At 51.6% G+C, this 18,631-nt stretch overlaps 4 protein-coding genes across 10 annotated transcripts in view; 3 read left to right on the top strand and 1 right to left on the bottom strand.

Annotated features, from left to right (window-relative positions):
* The first annotated feature begins 1,445 nt into the window (after window positions 1-1,445).
* On the top strand, window positions 1,446-3,347 carry vbp1 (von Hippel-Lindau binding protein 1). The gene is made up of 6 exons (XM_037480160.2): window positions 1,446-1,597; window positions 1,844-1,968; window positions 2,112-2,178; window positions 2,269-2,367; window positions 2,481-2,619; window positions 2,753-3,347. Exons 1-6 carry the CDS (start codon window positions 1,517-1,519, stop codon window positions 2,827-2,829), a joined length of 588 nt encoding a protein of 195 aa, XP_037336057.2. The 5' UTR covers window positions 1,446-1,516; the 3' UTR covers window positions 2,830-3,347.
* Window positions 3,348-3,753: 406 nt separating this feature from the next.
* Window positions 3,754-8,535, bottom strand: LOC119223053 (ras-related protein Rab-39B). The gene is made up of 4 exons (XM_037480152.2): window positions 7,888-8,535; window positions 6,729-6,987; window positions 5,754-5,934; window positions 3,754-5,588 (listed from the first exon to the last, which is right to left on the bottom strand). Exons 2-4 carry the CDS (start codon window positions 6,941-6,943, stop codon window positions 5,343-5,345), a joined length of 642 nt encoding a protein of 213 aa, XP_037336049.1. The 5' UTR covers window positions 6,944-6,987; window positions 7,888-8,535; the 3' UTR covers window positions 3,754-5,342.
* Window positions 8,536-8,991: 456 nt separating this feature from the next.
* Window positions 8,992-11,966, top strand: zgc:162171 (uncharacterized protein LOC565931 homolog). The gene is made up of 4 exons (XM_037480179.2): window positions 8,992-9,428; window positions 10,167-10,297; window positions 10,660-10,809; window positions 10,878-11,966. Exons 1-4 carry the CDS (start codon window positions 9,236-9,238, stop codon window positions 11,079-11,081), a joined length of 678 nt encoding a protein of 225 aa, XP_037336076.1. The 5' UTR covers window positions 8,992-9,235; the 3' UTR covers window positions 11,082-11,966.
* A 1,450-nt stretch (window positions 11,967-13,416) lies between these two features.
* The window catches only part of si:ch211-200p22.4 (phosphatidylinositol-binding clathrin assembly protein), a 28,813-nt gene continuing 23,598 nt past the window's right edge, over window positions 13,417-18,631 (top strand). For 4 of the 7 annotated variants that reach the window (XR_009941564.1, XR_009941561.1, XR_009941562.1 and 1 more), the window contains exon 1: window positions 13,419-14,506. Coding sequence is in view for 2 of the 7 variants with exons in the window: in XM_062557122.1 (XP_062413106.1) it covers window positions 14,377-14,506 (130 nt within the window). In the remaining 5 variants the exon portion in view is untranslated. Of the gene's footprint in view, window positions 14,507-18,631 lie in introns of all 7 variants that reach the window. The other 3 variants (XR_009941565.1, XR_009941563.1, XM_062557123.1) reach the window with 2 other exon arrangements.

Below are 18,631 nucleotides of genomic sequence, written 5' to 3'. Positions count from 1 at the left end.
TCAGAATAGATCTGGAGAGACGGCGTACTTGATCTCTTCTACTCCAGCTTTACCTTGAGGGAGAAGTCCTTCTCAACCTGAAAACGTAACTCCTCTCTACGCTGCACTGGTGCTTTGTTCCCCACCTACAGATACACCTTCAACTTATCCAGGATGGACACTAGTCCCACTAACTGAGGGAAACCAGTCCAACTGTGGAGTCTCCATGAACACGAGGCACAGCAGGAACCAGTACAGGTGTAAATTCATTCAGTCATTTTATTTTTTCTATGACCTTACTTTCCTACATGGGACAATGTCAACATGAACCCTATCTCACATTACAAGTTTTTAATAATGGGGAGAAGGTTCATTTCAAAGTGCTGTATCAGAAGCATAATGTAACTAACAGACAGGCCTGTCATTTTTAGTCTGCATATCATGGACACTTGCTAAGATGTTGTGATCAAAAGAGGAGCAGTAGAGAGATCATTATACGTCTTAGTCCCCTGGGATTCTAATCCATCTGTTTCTGTTGTCATAGATGTTCATATTTATCCAGAATCCAATGTCCAAAACTATTGAAAGAGCCGTCTTCAACCAACTCTCCTCCTATCTCCATCGTAACAACCTCCTTGACCCCCACCAGTCAGGTTTCAAGGCGGGCCATTCCACAGAAACTGCTCTCCTCGCTGTCTCGGAGCAACTCCACGCTGCTAGAGCCGCCTCTCTCTCCTCCATCCTCATCCTTCTGGACCTTTCTGCAGCACTCGACACAGTAAACCACCAGATTCTTATCTTTTTCCTATCACAGCTATGCCGACGACACCCAACTAATTCTCTCCTTCCCCGACTCGGACACTCATGTGGCGGCACGGATCTCTGCATGTCTGACTGACATCTCCCAGTGGATGTCCGCTCATCACCTGAAGATCAACCCCGACAAGACCGAACTACTTTTCTTCCCTGGAAAAAACTCTCCCACTCAGGACCTGACTGTTAACTTCGGCGACTCTGTGTTAACGCCCACTCAGAGTGCCAGGAACCTCGGCGTGACACTTGACTCCCAACTCTCCCTGACTGCCAACATCGCAGCGACGACACGATCCTGTAGATACACGCTCTACAACATCAGGAGAATACGAGTCTCTACATCTTCCGTTGAAAACTCAAGACACACCTCTTTAGACTCTACCTTGACTAAAACACTAGCAAACCGTAGCACTAACAAATCCTAGCACTTAAATTGTACTTATAATGGCAATTTTCTATAACATGTTTTGAAACTGCTTATTTGATGAAAAATGTACTTGTTACTTGTTCTTCTGAGGTTGTATCTCTATGTGGAAATGCACTTATTGTAAGTCGCTTTGGATAAAAGCGTCGGCTAAATGGCATGTAATGTAATGTAAAGTATAGTGTCTGATCCACACTCCGGTGCAGAAGGGGGCGCTAACGCACCAGCAAGATGGATGACAACTGCCATTAATACACTAAAAGAAGAAGAAGAAGAAGCAGGCGTTAGCTTCTATCCAAGATGGCTGCGACCATTGACAACAGCAACGCCGTTCAGGCGACCAAGAGAAAGCACCTCGGGATCCCCGAAGCTGTGTTTGTGGTGCGTAAAGCTTGACATTAATACGTTTATGACGTAGGTGTGTTCTCTACGTGAGAACACACCTACGCGCTGCTCGCGGCCGTTGTGCGCGCGCGTCACGCCGGCTAGGAGCTAGCTAGCTCGGTTAGCACGGGAGCTAATCCCGCTGTGTGGTCAGGCGGGGCGGCTCCTCGCCTCCATCTATGGACCGTTGATACCGTGTCAGAAGTGTACAGGCTAACGTGACTGTGTGCCCCCCCCCCCCAGGAGGACGTGGACTCTTTCTTGAAGCAGCCGGGCAACGAGACGGCCGACGCAGCACTGAGGAAGCTGGATGAACAATACCAGAAGTACAAGTACATGGAGCTCAATCTGTCCCAGAAGAAGCTCAGGTACTCGTTATGGAGCAGGGGGCCTTGTCTGTTGATGCTGTCTCCTATAAGACACTCAAATTCTGCTAATGCCCCCCCCTTGATAACGATAAAATGACTCCGCTGAAGCCTCTCTCGCTGAACAGTTTTCTCTCCACGCGCAGGTTGAAAAGCCAGATCCCACAAATCATTCAGACGCTGGAGATCCTCCGACACATGCAGAAGAAGAAGGTGGGCGTCCGTGGAGCCGAGTGCCCCCCCCCCCCCCGTTGTCCCCTCTGTCCTTCACCCACTCTGCTCTCTGCCTCGTCCCCGTTTCAGGAGACCACTGCGCCCATGCAGACGCACTTCATGCTGGCCGACAACGTTTACTGCAAGGCCTCGGTGCCCCCCACCGACAAAGTCTGCCTCTGGCTGGGGGTGAGTCGAGCGCCGCGACGCACTGAAAAAACACCGCAGAGCAGTTTAACACGGGGCGTTTGAGCAGTGACCTCACGTCCTCTCCTCCTCTTCCTCCTCATCCCAAAAAAAAGGCGAACGTCATGTTGGAGTACGACATCGACGAGGCCCAGGCGCTCCTCGAGAAGAACCTGTCCACCGCATCCCGCAATCTGGAGACCCTTGAGGACGATCTGGACTTCCTGCGAGACCAGTTCACCACCACCGAAGTCAGTATCCTTCCTCACGGCAGCTCGGGTCCGGTTCTTTTTCTGCTCGTTGGTCCTTTTTTCTCCCTCCAGTTTTTAACTAGTACACGATGTAGGAATGTGAAGCCGTGGCGCTCCTTAACGCCCCGTCTCCTGAGACATGGCACGCGTCTACAACTGGGACGTGAAGAGACGGAGCAAAGAGAACGTCCTCAAGTTGGTGGACAAGCCTTAAAACCAACCAACCAACCAACACACACACACACACACAGCTCTCTGCTCAGCAGCTTCTCCTTAAGTAATAAACCAACCCGGAGCTCGACCGACACGAGGGCGCGTTTAGGAGGGTGTGCTTGATTTGTACTCCTCCGGGTGGTTGAATCAGGCTCACGTCCTTCACCCGGTGTCATCTTGAACCCTCTGAAGTCAAACTGTTTTCTTGTTAATTTGCTACAGAACACACACAAATCTTTTGGATGATTTCAGTGTGTGACATTTCTCTCGCGTTGTGTCTCTTCTCACTGAGCTGCACCACGTCGACGTTCACACACACAACTTTAGCTTGTTTTTGTTCACTTGTTGCTTAATTGTTGAAGAGCGTGGTGTAGAAGTCATGCTGCAGGATGAAGATCACAAGTGAGACGAGCTGTGCTTCCTCCTCCTCCTCCTCCTCCTGGCTGCCGTTCTGTCTGTATTTATTTTTTTCTCTATTGATTAAGCCGTGACTGAAGTAAAGGAACATTTGGGCAAAGAGACGAGACTCTGGTTTTTATTCTTCCCTTATATTTTATTACAGTAAACAATGCGTACATTGTTGACGATGTCTGGTGTCATGTAAAATAATTCTAAAGTATAAATTAGAAAAAGGAAACATTTTAAATTTTTTCACGAATCTCCTTTTAAATGAGTTTATTATCATTAAAAACCTTTTCTATCCTCACACTTTGAGACAAGAAGAAGCTCTAGTAGACATTTGAACTGCATGCATTTGTGCAGAAAGCTGCTTTTCTGTTGGTGGAATCTGGCGTTTTCTTTGTGGGAGGTTAAAGGGGGGGGGGTGTTAAGTAAGAGTACTGTACACCCCCTGAAATAGTTGCTCTTGATGCATCTGGACACAACAACCTTGCGTAAAAAAACAAACCCACAAATGAACAGAGACTATTTCTATATTCCAGTCACGTTTTATTCACTTAGTACATTTCAGCTGGAGATGAGTAGCGCAGAGGGAGAGACGGAGAGATTCAGGGTCTCAGAGAGATGAAGCCTTGTGGCTCCTGTGAGGCCTTTAGATGTTCCTCCTCCGCTGTCTGTGAGCCTCGAAGGAAAGCAGAGCCATGAGGGGAGTGCACAGTCATTATTAACCTTCGTTACTGGGCAACAAAAGCAACTGAGCCGTCAAATGATTTGGGCGAGAAGTTCAGCTCCGAATCTAAGAGACCTTTCACAGTCCAAAAACCATATCTGCTTCCTCCACATGTGGGGATCCTTTAAAGTAGCTTAGCATAAAGACTGAAGCTCGGATTGAACAGAAGTCCGGGTCCAGTCGCGTCATGTGACTCGACGGCTCCTCCAGCACGACGTCTTCTCGTCTTTAACAAGTGCTCAGACAATAAGCTAAATGTCCCCAAACGACAAAGGCAGTTATTTCCACAGAGCATCTGAGTGAAGAGCTTCCAGCAGCTTGAAAATGTTCAATTTCAAAAACACCGGTACCCAAAAGTCTTATATGAATAATGTTGAAACAAAGGGAATGAAATATAACTAAAATTAAGTCTCACATCATCTAAATCACCAGTTCTTTTTTTTTAACAAATTGACTCTTTTGCGCCTCTTTTCAAAACCTCTTTCTTCCCGGCTGATACATTCATGTTAAATGAAGAAAACACCAGCAGAACTCTTTGGAGCCAAAGAAGGCGTAGCGTGTGAACGTTTGGGGGGGGCTTGATGAAATGATGGCCATCATAGCGAGGATGGAGCATTCATTTAGGCCTGTGCCTCACGTTAAGGACAAAAAACAAGAGCTCATGAATTATAGCTGAACCAATTATATGAATAAAAGAATTACAGCAAATCAACGTGGTTCATCCAAACAGATGGATTTGGTCCAGTGCTGATCTCAAATGTGTTTAAATGTTTAAATAGTGTAACATTAATTCAGGTGTTCCTTAAAAACCTTTTATTCGATGTTGTGATTCACTCATTGGCTTTAAAAAAGAAAAACATCAGTAACTGGCCTCACGTCTGGAGAGAGAACGTGTCGCTAGAATTAGAGAAAGCTCCTTTTGCACTTGGTCACATGACGTGACGTTGCCGTTAGCAACCGGCTTTGGTATCGGAAAAGCGGCCCGGTCCGTCCCCCGTGAAGATGGTGTGTTGGAGGACGTCCTCTGCGTGGTCACCTTGTCCCTCTGGGATTGGGTCACCTCCCAGGAACCCAAATGGGCCTCCACACCTGAGGTGCTTTGTGGCTCCATCGGCCACAGCGAGTCCAACCGGTGAGGGCCGGGCCCCCGAAGCTGCTGGGGGGGTCTGTTAGTAACCGGGTCAGCGGCGAGCGTAAAGAGCGGCGTGTGAGCAGAAGGAGTCGACGCCGTAGACAATTTCACTGAAATATGCTTAGTGTGCTCGGACGATGGTGGACACCAAGTGGTGGTTTGGCGTGTGGTCATGTGATTGCATATAGGACGAGAGGGGGACACTCCCCCCCCCCCACCTTCAGTCCCGAAAAAAAGCTGTCCCCAGACCAGATCAACACAGACAGCGGCGGTCACTCTTGGTGACCTCCTCGGAGGAGTGGACGACGTTGGGGACGAGGCCGCTCTTCACGCCTTCCCAGCCCTCCTGGATGGCGATGTCTCCGGACCGCACCAGGGCGAAGATGTCCCTGGTGAGCTCGGTGAAGGCGTGCTCCACGTTGATGGCGTCGCGGGCCGACGTCTCCACGTAGCGCATCCCGTAGGCGCCCGCCAGCTTCTCTGCCTCCTGCCGGGTCACCTGTAGGTCAAAGGTCGGGGGGGGGGGGGGGGGGGGGCAAAGGGAGTGGCAAAGGGAATTGAAATGGCCGCCAACTGGCCACATCGTATGAAATGGGCATCCCGTCGCCCCGAGAGACTTGGCATCACTCGTCACGTGACGTGTAGAACGTTGCTCTTCACCCACCTGGCGCTGGGCCTCCAGGTCACACTTGTGGCCCACCAGCAGGAAGACGATGCTGTGGGGCTGCACGTGGCTGCGGGCCTCCTCCAGCCAGTCGTGGACGTTCTGGAAGGAGCGGCGGTTGGTGATGTCGAACAGGAGGAGCCCGCCCACCGAGTTGCGGTAGTAGGCCCTGGTGATGGACCTGCGGGGGGGGGGGGAGGAGGACACAGATGTAAGGGTTGAAGGAGATGAACCGACTGGAGGTGGACCTTCATCCTCCTCATCCGTCTGCTCACGGGACCTCGCACACATCCCAGAATAACTCCCCCTCGGCACCTTGTGAAATGTCATTTCAAAAAGGTGTGAAGTGGAATCGGAGGTGGAATCCTCCACTTACACCCCCCCCCCCCTTCAGTGTGTTTGTGTGCAGAAATGAGCCCTGAGGCTTCTCTGTTTGTACTTTAAACCCCATTTAAATAACTGCTGTGTGTTTTTGTGAAGGCAAACAACTCCCCCCCCCCCCCCCCCCAAGACCTCACAGCCTGCCTAACATTAAATAGTAATCAACCATATTTTTAAATGACAGAAATAAACATTATGTTTAAGGAATATGTTCCTGTATCGATGGAGGGACACATTGATCACATTGTTACTATATTACATTTATTTGATATTACACACTGTATTTATACATTTAATATGTGTCAATTGATTCTGTGATGGTGGGATTTCTTTTTGTTTGGTCAAAGGTCACCAACCACTCTGTGCGCTTCAGTTCTGTAAAAGCAGCTGTTGGACCACAGGTTCCTGGTTTATCTGGAATGATTCTGCAGGAATCTGCTGAATCGGTTTGTTGGCCAGCTGCCTGCAGAGAGAACTTCCCTTAACGCTCCTTTCCCCGCGCTCTACTTTACGCTTGTTATTACGTAGTAACACTAATACATTTTTATAATAATCTCCTAGTTATTGTATAACTTCTCACGCGCACGCGCTCACCTGAAGCGCTCCTGGCCCGCCGTGTCCCAGATCTGCAGCTTGACGCGCTTGCCCGGCTCGATCTCCACGAGCCGTGAGAAGAAGTCCACGCCCACCGTGGGGTCCGACACGTGCGCGAAGCGGCCCTCCGTGAAGCGGCGGATCAGACACGACTTGCCCACCGTCGAGTCCCCGATGACGATCAGCCGGAACTGGTAGAGCCAGATGGCCTCCATGACCCGCCCGGCGCGCTCTCTGCCCGGTGCGCGGGTCCGTCGCTCTGTGGAGGCGCGAGAGCGCGCGCGCGTGCACACGCGAAGGAAAAAAGGGAGGAACGTCGGGTTATGCACAGAAATATTCCAGCCGTAGACAACATGACGTGTGACTTGTATTGACAGTTGAAAGAGTTTCTTCCAACAAAAATACAACTAAAGGGATTCGAGCATTTTACAGCGCGACACATTCTGCTCTCCTGAAGTCTTTGGACTGTAAATGCGTTATTGTTTTAAAACAATAATCTACTCACACAGACACACACACTGCATGCCTCACTCAAGTGAAACCACGAGAGGGAAAATCCTCTTGGGTTTTCCTCGTTTTGATTAATCAGCTTTTTGGATTATTGGCCTGAAGCCCTTTCTGATTCCGAGGCTTTTGTCACTTAACTGTGTGACATTCTGTTTCTACTATTTTGGCCCTAAAACTGACTAATGCCACACTCTATAAGGCGTCACTGTGAATTCAGGGTTTAGCACATCTGCCTTAAATTCTCCTTATTCAGTCAGAAGAAAAGAACACAAAAGAATATTGGCATGTGTTACTAGTTTATTCACATGAAAGAGGGGGATCTCTGGATGTCACGAGGGGACATATTGTATTTGCATTGGACCCTGCACAGGGTCGGACACGCGCAGCCTCCCATCGCGCCCCGTATGCAAACATTAGTGGTCGAATCCCCGGTGAATAGCCGCCCTGTGGGCTCTCACACCGGAAGTGCGTCCGCGGATACATGCGTCTCACAAATCCCGTTTATTTACCCTCGAAAACCCGTCAAATGCATCTTCACGCGAGGCTTCATGAGGTATCATCTCAGCTTAGGTGCACATCACGTCGTCTCGAACCTCTATTATTAGACCCACTAAACATCTGGAGCCGGAACTGAGAAGAGAAGCGGCCTTACTTTGGAGAGCGGCTCAGGCCGGAGCGTGTTCACAGGCAGGCCGGCGCGGGCTCCATGGTGCGGTGGGGTCGGACTTCGGGGGCCTCACCCCCAAAAATAACAAGAATAAGCCCGAATGCGGGGGGGGGGGGGCTGGGCAGATTCTCTCCTTGGTGTCAGGTTCCGGTCGAGAACCGAGCGACGAGACGCAGCAAGTGCGACGAAATGAGAATCCAAAAACGAGAATAAAACCCGGAGCCACGAAAGAGAAAAAGCCCCCCGTGGCTGTCAGGCGGGGGGAGGAGGGGGGTCCCGCGGTGTCAACCCCGTGCGTCGCGGCGTGTCCGTGGGGTTCCGCTGCTGATGAAATGGCAGCAGGGGCAGCAGCATCACATCGCCTGACTCATCCCGCATCAGCACCACTGCCGTAAAGCGCCGCGCGGAGGCGCAGCACTGAGGGAAAACCGGCCATCGCTCCACGGCCGTGCTCAGAACCACGTGCACGGCTTCATTCCTTTGAGATGCTGTTTGTGACAGCGTGAATGTGAATAAACACGTGACCCTGCGTTGTTTTTAAAAAGGCAGACGTACATTTCAGGAAATATTGCACTTTTATTATTATCATGTTTATTTGGATAGGGACAGATACAAATAACATAGATACAACTTAAACAGTCATCTGATGTCAGTATCATAGTGTTTTTACCTAAAGCTCATTTACGACACTTGTCCCTTTTGTATGAATACTGTCGTTTGTTTTATTCGGTGCTAGAGGAAGCTGCACGCGCACCGCGCCACTGCGCAGCCCCTGTGCGCATCCAGCAGTGCGCGTGCACGGAAACGAGCTGCACGCCGGGACGTGTAGTGTCCTTCACACGCAGCGCTGCGCTTGTGTCTTTTGGGGATCTGGTTCAAAGTCGTCTTCCAGTTGGTGCGAGGTTCAGATCAACAACAACTTCACCAGAAATACGTATTAAAGTATTTAAATCGTTGCAACACCGTGTAGAAATGTGGGAACAGCTGCAAAAACATCTTACAAAAAATAATCAACTTTACAACAAAACACGGACACGTTGTTAAACAGCAGGCACGCGCGTCACGGGGGGCGTGGCCTGTCAGTGCTGACGGTCCTGTCGCCGCAGCCTCCGGCCTGTCCGCGGGACAGAGGGACATGTGTCCGACCAGCACCTCGGTTTCTACTCCCTGACGCCCCGTGACCCACCTGCTGCGGGGTCCACGACGAGGACCTCCAGGTCAGCGGGAATTAAAGGCGCATTTCACGGTTCTGCCTCTGCACACTTCACTTGTTGCTGGGGGGGGGGTTCTTTCTCACGCGGGGCCCGTAATTGGAGACCTCACCTTGCTCGGGATGCAGCGCGAGCGCCTGCTGAAGGTCTTGGTCATCGGGGACCTGGGTGTCGGCAAAACGTCGCTCATCAAGCGCTACGTGCACCAGGTCTTCTCCCAGCACTACCGCGCCACCATCGGGGTGGACTTCGCCCTCAAGATGCTGGACTGGGACCAGAAGACGGTGGTGCGTCTGCAGCTGTGGGACATCGCCGGTGCGTAAAAGTCGGTTTTGGGCACATTTAGGTTCGTTTAATGGTCTGCGTGTGCGTGCGTGTGCGTGTGTGAACGCGCTGAGAGGAGCTCCTCGCCGGGAGGCAGCTGTCCAGTCGCGGTCGCGTCTCCGTGCACATTTAACTGGCTGGTTTTGCTTCCAAACTTTTGGTGAAGTGATGAAATAAAGTTGATGTTTTCTAATGTCTGACCCCGTGACCTTTGGGGACAGTTTAGGGGACAGGGGCTCGTGTAACGCGCTCTGCGATGAAAGATAACGATCGGCCGTCCGGAAGCAGCTCGTGCGTTTCGCTGTTCACCAACCTGCTGATTCACGGCTCTATCGGGGTCATGTGGAGGAAGTTAGTCTCCTCTAGAGACTTGTTCATTCACAGCTCACAGACGCTGCATTCTTTAGTGTTCGAAAGTTAATCGGCTAATTTATAATGAGCTTTTTATTCTTCCTCTAAAATGTAACGAGCAAAGATGATGCGTTTGTTTGGGTTTCATTTCTCTACGGAACGATGTAGGAGTTTTTCACTTTCCTTCTTGTCGTTTTTAGAAGTTGCATCTTTTACAATAAATGAACAACAAATCAGTCAATCGACGTTTTCCCTTTTGAAATCAGTTAAAATATCTACAAAGAGTCTCGTGATGTGACGAATCGGCCCCAGAAGCTACGTCCCGTTACCCTTCTTCTTCTTCTTCTTCTTCTTCTTCTTCTTCTTGTTGCTCACAAGGCCAGGAGCGCTACGGCAACATGACCCGCGTGTACTACAGGGAGGCGGTGGGGGCCCTGGTGGTCTTCGACATGACCAGGCTGTCCACGTTCCAGGCCGTCCTCAAGTGGAAAGAGGACCTGGACTCAAAGGTGAGTCAGAGGGCGTCTGCAGGTGTCCGTCTGGGAGGCCAAATGCTGCCGAAGGTTTCCAAGGATGAACCCTGGGGGAGACCTGCTCCATCTGAGCTCAGCGGGAGGCAACGTTTTCTCTGTGAAGGGCTTAATTTGTGGTTTTTCCATCATCATCACGTCTCCCGTGACTAGTGGCGTTGGCCAGGAAGCGCGTAGAGTCGGGTTCCTCATCACGAAGGGCCCTGCAGAGGGTCCATAAAGGCTGAGGAGATCCGTTTAAACCGTGACACACAACCAGCACACCGGGAGGAAGTCACTGCTGGTTAAAGAATGAGTCCCACCTGTGCCAACTGGTCTTCTCCCCCCCCCCCCCCCGTCAGGTCGCCCTTAGCAACGGGACGCCGGTTCCAGCCGTGCTGTTGGCCAACAAGTGCGACCAGCGGAGTCAGGGCTTGTGCCCCAAGCTGCCCAAGCTGGAGACCTTCTCCAGACAGTACGGCTTCGCCGGCTGGTACGAGACCTCCGCCAAGGTGAGACCAGTCTACAATGCACGCCGCACAAATTCCACCTTAACCCCCCCCACGTCCTCCCTCCCCAGGACGACACCAACGTTGACGCCGCCGTCGCGTGCCTGGTGAAGAGCATCATGGCCGCCGAGGGCGAGCGGGCCTCGCGGGGCGCTGCCGAGCCGGACGGCGGCGTCCTGGTTCTGCCGCGCTTCGACTACGGCGCCAAGGAGCAGGAGCGGCGCGGTTGCTCGGGGTGCTCCTCGCTGCGGCCCCGGGGCGGGGACAACGAGTGACCCGACTCGAGTCCTGCTTCCACCCGACGGACCTCACCGAGCGGAGAAGGAGGAGCCAGCATGGTCTTTGTCAGGTTGGATTTCTTCAGCGTATCTCCTCAAAAGGAGGAGATCTTGAAACCTGCTTCAGCAAAGCTCCTCTTCAGACCTCAGCATAGAAAGAGAAGGGGGGTGTGGGGCCCATCACGTTCAAAGCATCATCGTCTAGTTCAACAGGACTCTTCTGTGACACTGGGGACCTTCACTGCATCATTTCATCCTTTTTTGGGACACAAATCTATTTTAAATGTGAATAAAATATTTGGTGTCTTAATAATACTTTTATTATTACGTTAAAATAGGCTTGTGGAAGGAGAACAGCTGATTACTAAGGTCCCAACTGCAGTAAACAAGCATCGAATGGAGGAAGGTTTGTCTTGGCATCTTTTACAAGTGTAGATTTGAACATTGGAATATTACATGTAACTTATTAGGGACTAAAGGTGGAACAGAGATCAGAGGATGGAACACAGGCGTATTCATGAAAACACTCACCAATAGATGGAGCCAAACAGTCAACAGAGAACATGGAGAAGGGCTTTGATGCAAATATTTAGAGATCCTGAGAAGCAGTGAAAACAGTTAAATTCATTCAATAAAGGAGGAGAATCTGGATCTAACGTATCTCCTCTCCATCTCCTCCATGCTTCCACCCACACGAGGTCCTCGCAGCTCCTCCACCACAGTGACTCTGCCTTTTGGGGGGTTAGAACCCTTTGGGATTGTCTCTGAGGGATGGAACTAAGCAGCTTTATGTGGATGCGGACGTTCAGAAGGAGAAGCGTCGCAGAAAGAGGAAGACAGACGACGCTGTGTGGGCGTGCAACACATGTCATAAAAAGCCCACAGGTCGCCTCCCCCCCCCCCCTTCTGACACACTGCAGTTAATTTAAACATGGTAGACAACCTGCGTGCACCCCTGGGTGCTCTGTGTCTCTGGACCCGTCCATGGCAATTGGGTTCTGATGGATCTCTCTGAGCACAGGGGCCTCAGGCCAAGCGTCCGGTGATTGACAGCCGCTAATACGGCTCCAATCCAGAGAGAGGGGGAGAGACCGTTGCCCGGGGCTACAAGTGGGGGGGGGGGGGGGGGTTTCCATGGAAATTGGGGAGTTGGATGTTCCGCCTGCAGATGGGGACACAGCCACCTGCTGCACGAACATAACTGCAAACCCCCTCTCTTCTTCTTCTTCTTCTTCTTCGTCTTCTTTAAACAAGTATTTTCCACCAGGATGTGAAATACTGCAGGTGAAGCTGAAAGGAAACACACACCCTGCAGCAGAAGAATAACCCATTAACCCATTCATCACCCCCCCCCCCCCCCCTCTCTCCATGTGTCAGGACTCCTGTCTGTACGTGGGACACGTGGTTATCGTTACGTTTGATGTCTGGTGGCTCGGCACACCGTGTTCCGTGGAGTCCAACAAGTCCAACAAGGACACGGTGTCTGAGGGAGAATTTAACAGGACCTTAAAGGTTCCGGGCTGGATCGGAACGAGGGAAGGTTTTAACAAAAAAACGGGACTGATGCTGTGAAGTTTGGGCAGAACGGAAGATGCTTTTGCGATGGAACGAGATGTGACATTTGAGGCGTTTATTTCATAAATTCCTCTACAATTTCAACCGTGAGACCCTAAAGGCAACACTCACTCCTCAGGTCTTGCCCAATAGACAGTAGGTGCGTTCACGGGCGGTCCGAAATATGAACACTAAGCGTAAGGAACATTTTCTTTTAGCCACCACTGCATGTTTTACTCTTATTTAACACTGCTTTATGAGTCTTTGGTTACAGTTCTACTGATGACAAGTCGATTAGAAGATCAAACCACCGCATACAAACTGGGGCGGACACAGGACATTTAAAATGTAACCACGGGTAATCCGACTCAGCCGTATCCGCCATAGGTCAACGTCACACTGCATTCCGTCAGTGACAAGTGGGGAATGTCTAATTAAATTGACATGGTGTCGTCTCGTTGTTGTTGAACACACGACAAAATACATAATATAACATCTAACAATTTAAAACAAAACAGTAAATCATTACATTGGAGAGTCTAAAACAAGCTAATGTGCACTTTGTTCTTATCTAACAATTATCGCCTTATCTCAATTAGTTTTATTATCACTTGTTGTAAATCATCTTATTCGGTCACGTATTGCTTCGTTGTTCCTGACACCGTGGGACCGTGTATTCGAGTGCAAAGTTGTGAGGGAGGTTTCTACATTCCGAGCCAAACGGGGGGGGCCGTGAAGGCGGCGCAGTTGTGAGATCAGCTGATTTTTTTACGCTGCCATTTTGTCCGGCGGAGCAGACAGTCGCTCCTTCAGAGAAACCCCTGGCGACACTTTTCACACAGCAGGAAGACGAAGAAGAAGGAGAAACCCGTCCGGTCCCGTTGAATACGGCGTCCGAAGGACAGCAGCGACCGAGCCCGAGGACCCGCAGAACCGGGAGACCGAGCGAGACACGGGACGGCTGCCATTGGTTTTTTTTTTCTTTCTTCCGTTTCAACTTGACGGCGCCGCCGACCTCGGCTCTCTTCGCTGAAACGGACGGAGTCCGGCTCGGCTCGGCTCGGCTCGGCATTTGTTAGCCAAACGGCCGCTAGCTCACCCTGCTAACGACGTCCCCCCCCCAACCCAACCCAACCCAACCCACCCCACTGCCACTCGGTACCGGGGAGGAACTCTGTTCTTTCTATCTGACTGAAGTTTGACGCGGAGGAAGCAACTCGAGACATTTTCTCTCTCTCTCTCTCTCTCTCTCTCTCCGGGGGGGGCTGTGATGGAATGGGGGAATTCTCGGGATTGTTGACTGTGATCACACACGGATTACTTTTTTAGCGCGTGAGAGAGAGAGAGAAAAGTGTGTTTAGTGTCGCCCCCCCCCCACCCCCCCCGGAACCAGCCCTCCGGGTCGCATCCAGCATGTTTATTTGTGCCCTAAAAGTCACTCACAGCGTTCTCAGATTCCCCGGCGGGACTCTCTCGTGGTTCGGGTCGCGCAGCGGAACCGTTAGAACCGTTAGAACCGTTAGCTAACACGGACTAGCTCGTGTTCCTCGCTACGTTCACACCCGGAACTAAAGACACCACCTACTGCGGCTGTTGATCTGTGGGGTTTTTTCTTCTTCTTTTTCCTGCTCTACGCGCACCGGTCACAACCACGTAAGCACCTGAGCGCGGTCCGATCGGGGAGGGGTCACCTGAGCGCGGTCTGATTAGGGAGGGAGGGGGTGGGAGAGACGTAGAGATGTCGGGACAGTCCATCACGGATCGGATCGCCGCGGCGCAGCACAGCATGACCGGGTCGGCCATCAGCAAGGCGGTGTGCAAGGCCACCACGCACGAGGTCAGCGGGCCCAAGAAGAAGCACCTGGACTGTGAGTACACCACCCCCCCCCCTTCCTCCTCCTCCTCCTCCTCTTTGAATGGTCCCAGATGCGGACACACTGCACCTGTAGCCCCAAGAGACACACACACACACACACACACACACACACACACACACACACTCTCTTTGTAGATTAAAGACAGTTGTACGTGTTCACCTCGGTGCTTTCAGCTCATGTGCAGCCTGTTGAGTAGTATCTACTGTGATGATGATGATGATGGGGGGGGGGCGGGGGGGCGCTTCCTTATTGATATATGTGATGAGGGGTCAAATGAGATGCCCCCTTCAGAAGTTCCCAGGGGCTGAGTAATGTTCCAAAAAAACCCATTAAAACCACAAATGATTCATCTCATTTTCACTTTTTGCCACCCTGCTTTTAAACGGTTCCCAAACGAATGTTTCGTTGATTTTCTAAATGCTTCATTTCGAATCCTAAGTCACCTCTTTAAAAAAAAAAAAGCAGAAATAAGCCAACAAGCAGCGCCGTGGTTTCACTGAAGGTCCCTTTTGGCTGAAGGGCGGTGAGATGTCCAGCAGCCCTCAGATCAGCTCAGGACTGAACTTCTGCCCTTTGGCCCCAACCGATCATCAAGTATCAAGTAAACGTTTCCTGGGAAACGGGCGAACCAACAACAACATCCTGTTGTTTCCGTGCTGCTCGTCGTTGGCCCGACATCAAGGACGGATCACAGGCCGATAACAGCCCCATGTTTACTTTCCTGCTGGGATCTACGTGCTTTTTTTTTTCGAAGGGGGGGGGGGGGCAGACCTCTCTCACATACCACAAATTCCATAATCTCATCTGCTGACATTGTGTCCTCACACAAGAAAAAAGATGCCTGTCGAGCCGCCTGAAATTAGACGAGTCACGTTTTAGGTGGTGTGTGTGGGGGGGGGGGGGTGTGTGAGTGTGGGGGGGGGCAGCAAAAAGGGAGAGAGAAAGGAATGCATCTGTTAGACGGCAGAGCTCACGTTACTGCTGAAGTTCTGCTTTCTGGGAAACCGGCGCGATGCCTCGGCTGCCTCACATCCGCCAACTCCTCCTCCTCCTCCTCCTCCTGCCTTCCACTTCATCCTCCTCGCTTCCTGCCCCCCCCCCCCTCCCTCCCCCACTGGGCCGCTGAGGTTGAAGTCACGCATTGACTCCCTGTTGTGAACTTGGCCAGACACTCGCAGCCGATAAGCCGCGTCCAGCTCAATCATTGTAGGACATTGATTTCCCCGTGAGGGCGACGACCTCTGTGCCGCAGGGAGGGAGGGGGGGACGACATTGGGTCGTTACTCCTGTGATGAGCCCTGCTGTCTGTCACGTGATCACCCGCCTCCAGCGGGCGTCCATGTGACCCGACGTGGGGGTTGGGGGGGTCATAAACACAGAGGGCGTAATGCGATGAAATGCTGGATTTAAATGTTGGTTTTCATACACAAACACTACCCCCCTCCCTCCCCCCCCCCCCGGACAGCGCCCTGGGAATGATCTCACCGGAGCATTTGCATCTCGACCCCGATAAGCCGATAGCCGCAGCGGCGGTGACCTTCACGCACGGCTGGCCGACCATAAGTGGCTTTTAGAGGCGTTTAGTGTCGTGGCTCCAACCGTCCGCCTCCATTAACCCACCGGAGGGGGCTCTTTGTATCATTGTTGTGAGTCATAGGAATCAATGCGTGACCCCCCCCCCCCACTACGTGCAGTCCTCAGGTTTTCATGGCGAGGGTTGGTGTTTTATTTCCCTTTTTCCTCCCTTTAAAGGAGCAGCTGATGCGAAGTCACGCACGCTTCAGGAGGCCACGTTCTCCCACCGATGTTCCTCCGTCAGAGAAGTTGACGTCTACGCTCTCGTTGGCTCCTCCGTTGCCACGGCAGCCGGAGCTAGTGGACTTTAGTCTGGTTAACTACTTTTAACCAAAGCAGTTAACCAGACTAATGCAGCTCCATCTGAAGGAATATCTCTGTGGGGGGGTACATGTTGAGAGCTGAGCTTGACCTTTGACCTCTCGGAGGGTAACGACATCCAAGCGATGCGGGCCCCACGGTCACGTGACTGACCGTCAGTATTCAGCTTCTTTGGGACGCGTGGAGATGACTGGGCAGTCGTTGTGGCGACGTGACACAAAATCAATCACACCCCCCCCCCCCGCGGGGAAGCTCCCCCCTGGGGGCTGGACGTGACTCCAGGACGTGGGTACAAACTGTCCTGCTGGTTTCCTGCCGTTTGCGCTCCGTTGATTGCCGCCCTGATAGATCAGCGGGGTGTAGCCGGGGGGGGGGGGGGGCGCCCCTCGTCTCCAGCGATTGTCTAATGCAATCTAAACAGAGCGGGGCAGCCCCCCCCCCCTCCCCGTCTGCACAGCAGAGATAGGCCCAGTTTAGACTAGCAGGCAGAAATAAAAGGCTGGCTGCTGACTGTCTGCAGGCGTCGTTTCAAGTGAAGCCCGAGGGACCGCCTGTGTGGGGGGGGGGGGATGAATTACAGCTCCACCCGAGTGCGAGACACGGGTGAATATTCCATCAGCTGTTGGTGGAGAAGTAATTAACGTTCTTTAGGTTAAGTTTCCTTGCATGCAGTCTCTCATGAATGAGGACGTAATCAAACCGCATCGTTAGCCCCACGTCACAAGGTCAACGTGCCCTTCAGCACACGTCTCAGTCAATGAGTAAGTGTCCAGTTACTGTTCACTGCTTCGGGGTCCACAACGCTGCTCCACGTGGGACAAGTTCCCCACAACGGCTTCAAAGTGAATGCTTCCAATCATTCATGTGGAGGACTCCTTAATAAAATGCCAGCCCTGTGCTGATTGGTTGCGTGGTGTTGGTTGGGGCTTTTTGAATCGGCTCCTCTTGTGTTCTTGGGAACATTCAGTTCTCTTGTTCCCATTCTGATGGTATTTATAGCCGTGTTCTCTGGAGCCGTTGGCTGGGTTCACTGCTGCTTCCCCTCCCGTAGTCTACCTGTGTGCTAGTGTGTCTGTCTGCGTCACTCTGCTAGTCCCCCCCCCCCCCCCCACACTCCCACGAGGCTTCTGTCCTGTTCCCTGCATGACAGTTACCCAAATCCCCCCCTTGAAATAAATATATATACACATGCGGGGCTTAGTGTGAAAACATACAGCGTTTTATCAATGCTCCACAAATGTTTACAACACATCTCCCTCCCCCCCCACCTCCCATCTGAAGGCTTTGAGGGGGGGGGCAGTCCCTTCCACAGAAACAGACGGAGGAGAGGAGATTAGCTCTACACGCAGACAAGGTTCTGATACTGCAGGGCGTTAATCTTTTAACAGAATGGGGGGGGGGCAGACACCCCCTGCGTCTGGCTCTTCGTCTGCGCGCCGTCTTCCGTCTCCCCCCCCCCCCCCCCCCCCCAACATCAGAAAAGTCTGTGCGTAACTTTCACCTCGTTCCACCACAGCCCTGCTGAGCTGCTGGGACGTCGGCCATAAAGAGTCCAAAAGTATCATTGGTCACAAAACTGGTGAAAATGAGCAGATATTTTCTCCATTTCTAGAGTTTTCTTTAGACTCATCTGTGATTCTGCACCACGGATGATGGTGAAATCTCGCTTTTTCTTTTTTGGGGCAATGCGGTTGAGCAAGAACGGAACAGAAGTGCAGGGTCAGCGCTTTGCACCTTCACGCTGTGGACAGAGCCCCTCGTCAATAATCTCTCCCAATCCAGATTACGGCCCCCAATGCAGAGCCCCCCGCTGTGTGAATGTCCTCCACATGAGACCAATCCCACCAGGGGGCTGGGGTCCGGCGGGTCACGTGACCTCCTCAGACGTCGGTGGAGCTAAAGGGGAACACGGAGAGCAGGGCTCTGAATGAATGCTAATGGCGCCGCGTGCAGACTGCTAATGAGCCCCGATTTATTCATATCCATTTAAAAGTTAAGAATCTTGTGTTTACAACTCAGTTTGAATTCAATCAGCTTTCTCTAAATTAAAGTTTTAAATTGTGTCGCAGCTCCTTTCAATTAAATACTTTACGTTTAAACATTTAAAAAGATCAGGATTTTCCTTTCTTAGAATTTTTACGCACCTTTTTTAAATGAAGACACCAACATTTTATATAAATTCTATAAAAAGGACCGTTGCCACCAAACCAACTTTTCTTT

This window comes from Pungitius pungitius, chromosome 1 (assembly GCF_949316345.1).
Source record: "Pungitius pungitius chromosome 1, fPunPun2.1, whole genome shotgun sequence".
NCBI classification, from domain to species: Eukaryota; Metazoa; Chordata; class Actinopteri; order Perciformes; family Gasterosteidae; genus Pungitius; species Pungitius pungitius.
The sequence above is the reverse complement of the archived record's forward strand: the minus strand, read 5'-3'. Positions and strand labels throughout refer to the sequence as shown.

Bases quoted from the DNA above. Each gene is read 5' to 3' on its own strand.
- zgc:162171 (XM_037480179.2), top strand. From the start codon at position 9,236: ATGCAGCGCGAGCGCCTGCTGAAGGTCTTGGTCATCGGGGACCTGGGT. The intron at 9,429-10,166 runs GTGCGTAAAAGT...GTTGCTCACAAG, and splicing joins GCAGCTGTGGGACATCGCCG to GCCAGGAGCGCTACGGCAAC. The intron at 10,810-10,877 runs GTGAGACCAGTC...CTCCCTCCCCAG, and splicing joins GGTACGAGACCTCCGCCAAG to GACGACACCAACGTTGACGC.
- vbp1 (XM_037480160.2), top strand. From the start codon at position 1,517: ATGGCTGCGACCATTGACAACAGCAACGCCGTTCAGGCGACCAAGAGA. The intron at 1,598-1,843 runs GTGCGTAAAGCT...CCCCCCCCCCAG, and splicing joins TCCCCGAAGCTGTGTTTGTG to GAGGACGTGGACTCTTTCTT. The intron at 2,620-2,752 runs GTATCCTTCCTC...CCGTCTCCTGAG, and splicing joins GTTCACCACCACCGAAGTCA to ACATGGCACGCGTCTACAAC.
- LOC119223053 (XM_037480152.2), bottom strand. From the start codon at position 6,943: ATGGAGGCCATCTGGCTCTACCAGTTCCGGCTGATCGTCATCGGGGAC. The intron at 5,935-6,728 runs GTGAGCGCGTGC...CCCCCCCCGCAG, and splicing joins GCGGGCCAGGAGCGCTTCAG to GTCCATCACCAGGGCCTACT. The intron at 5,589-5,753 runs GTGGGTGAAGAG...TTTGACCTACAG, and splicing joins ACCTGGAGGCCCAGCGCCAG to GTGACCCGGCAGGAGGCAGA.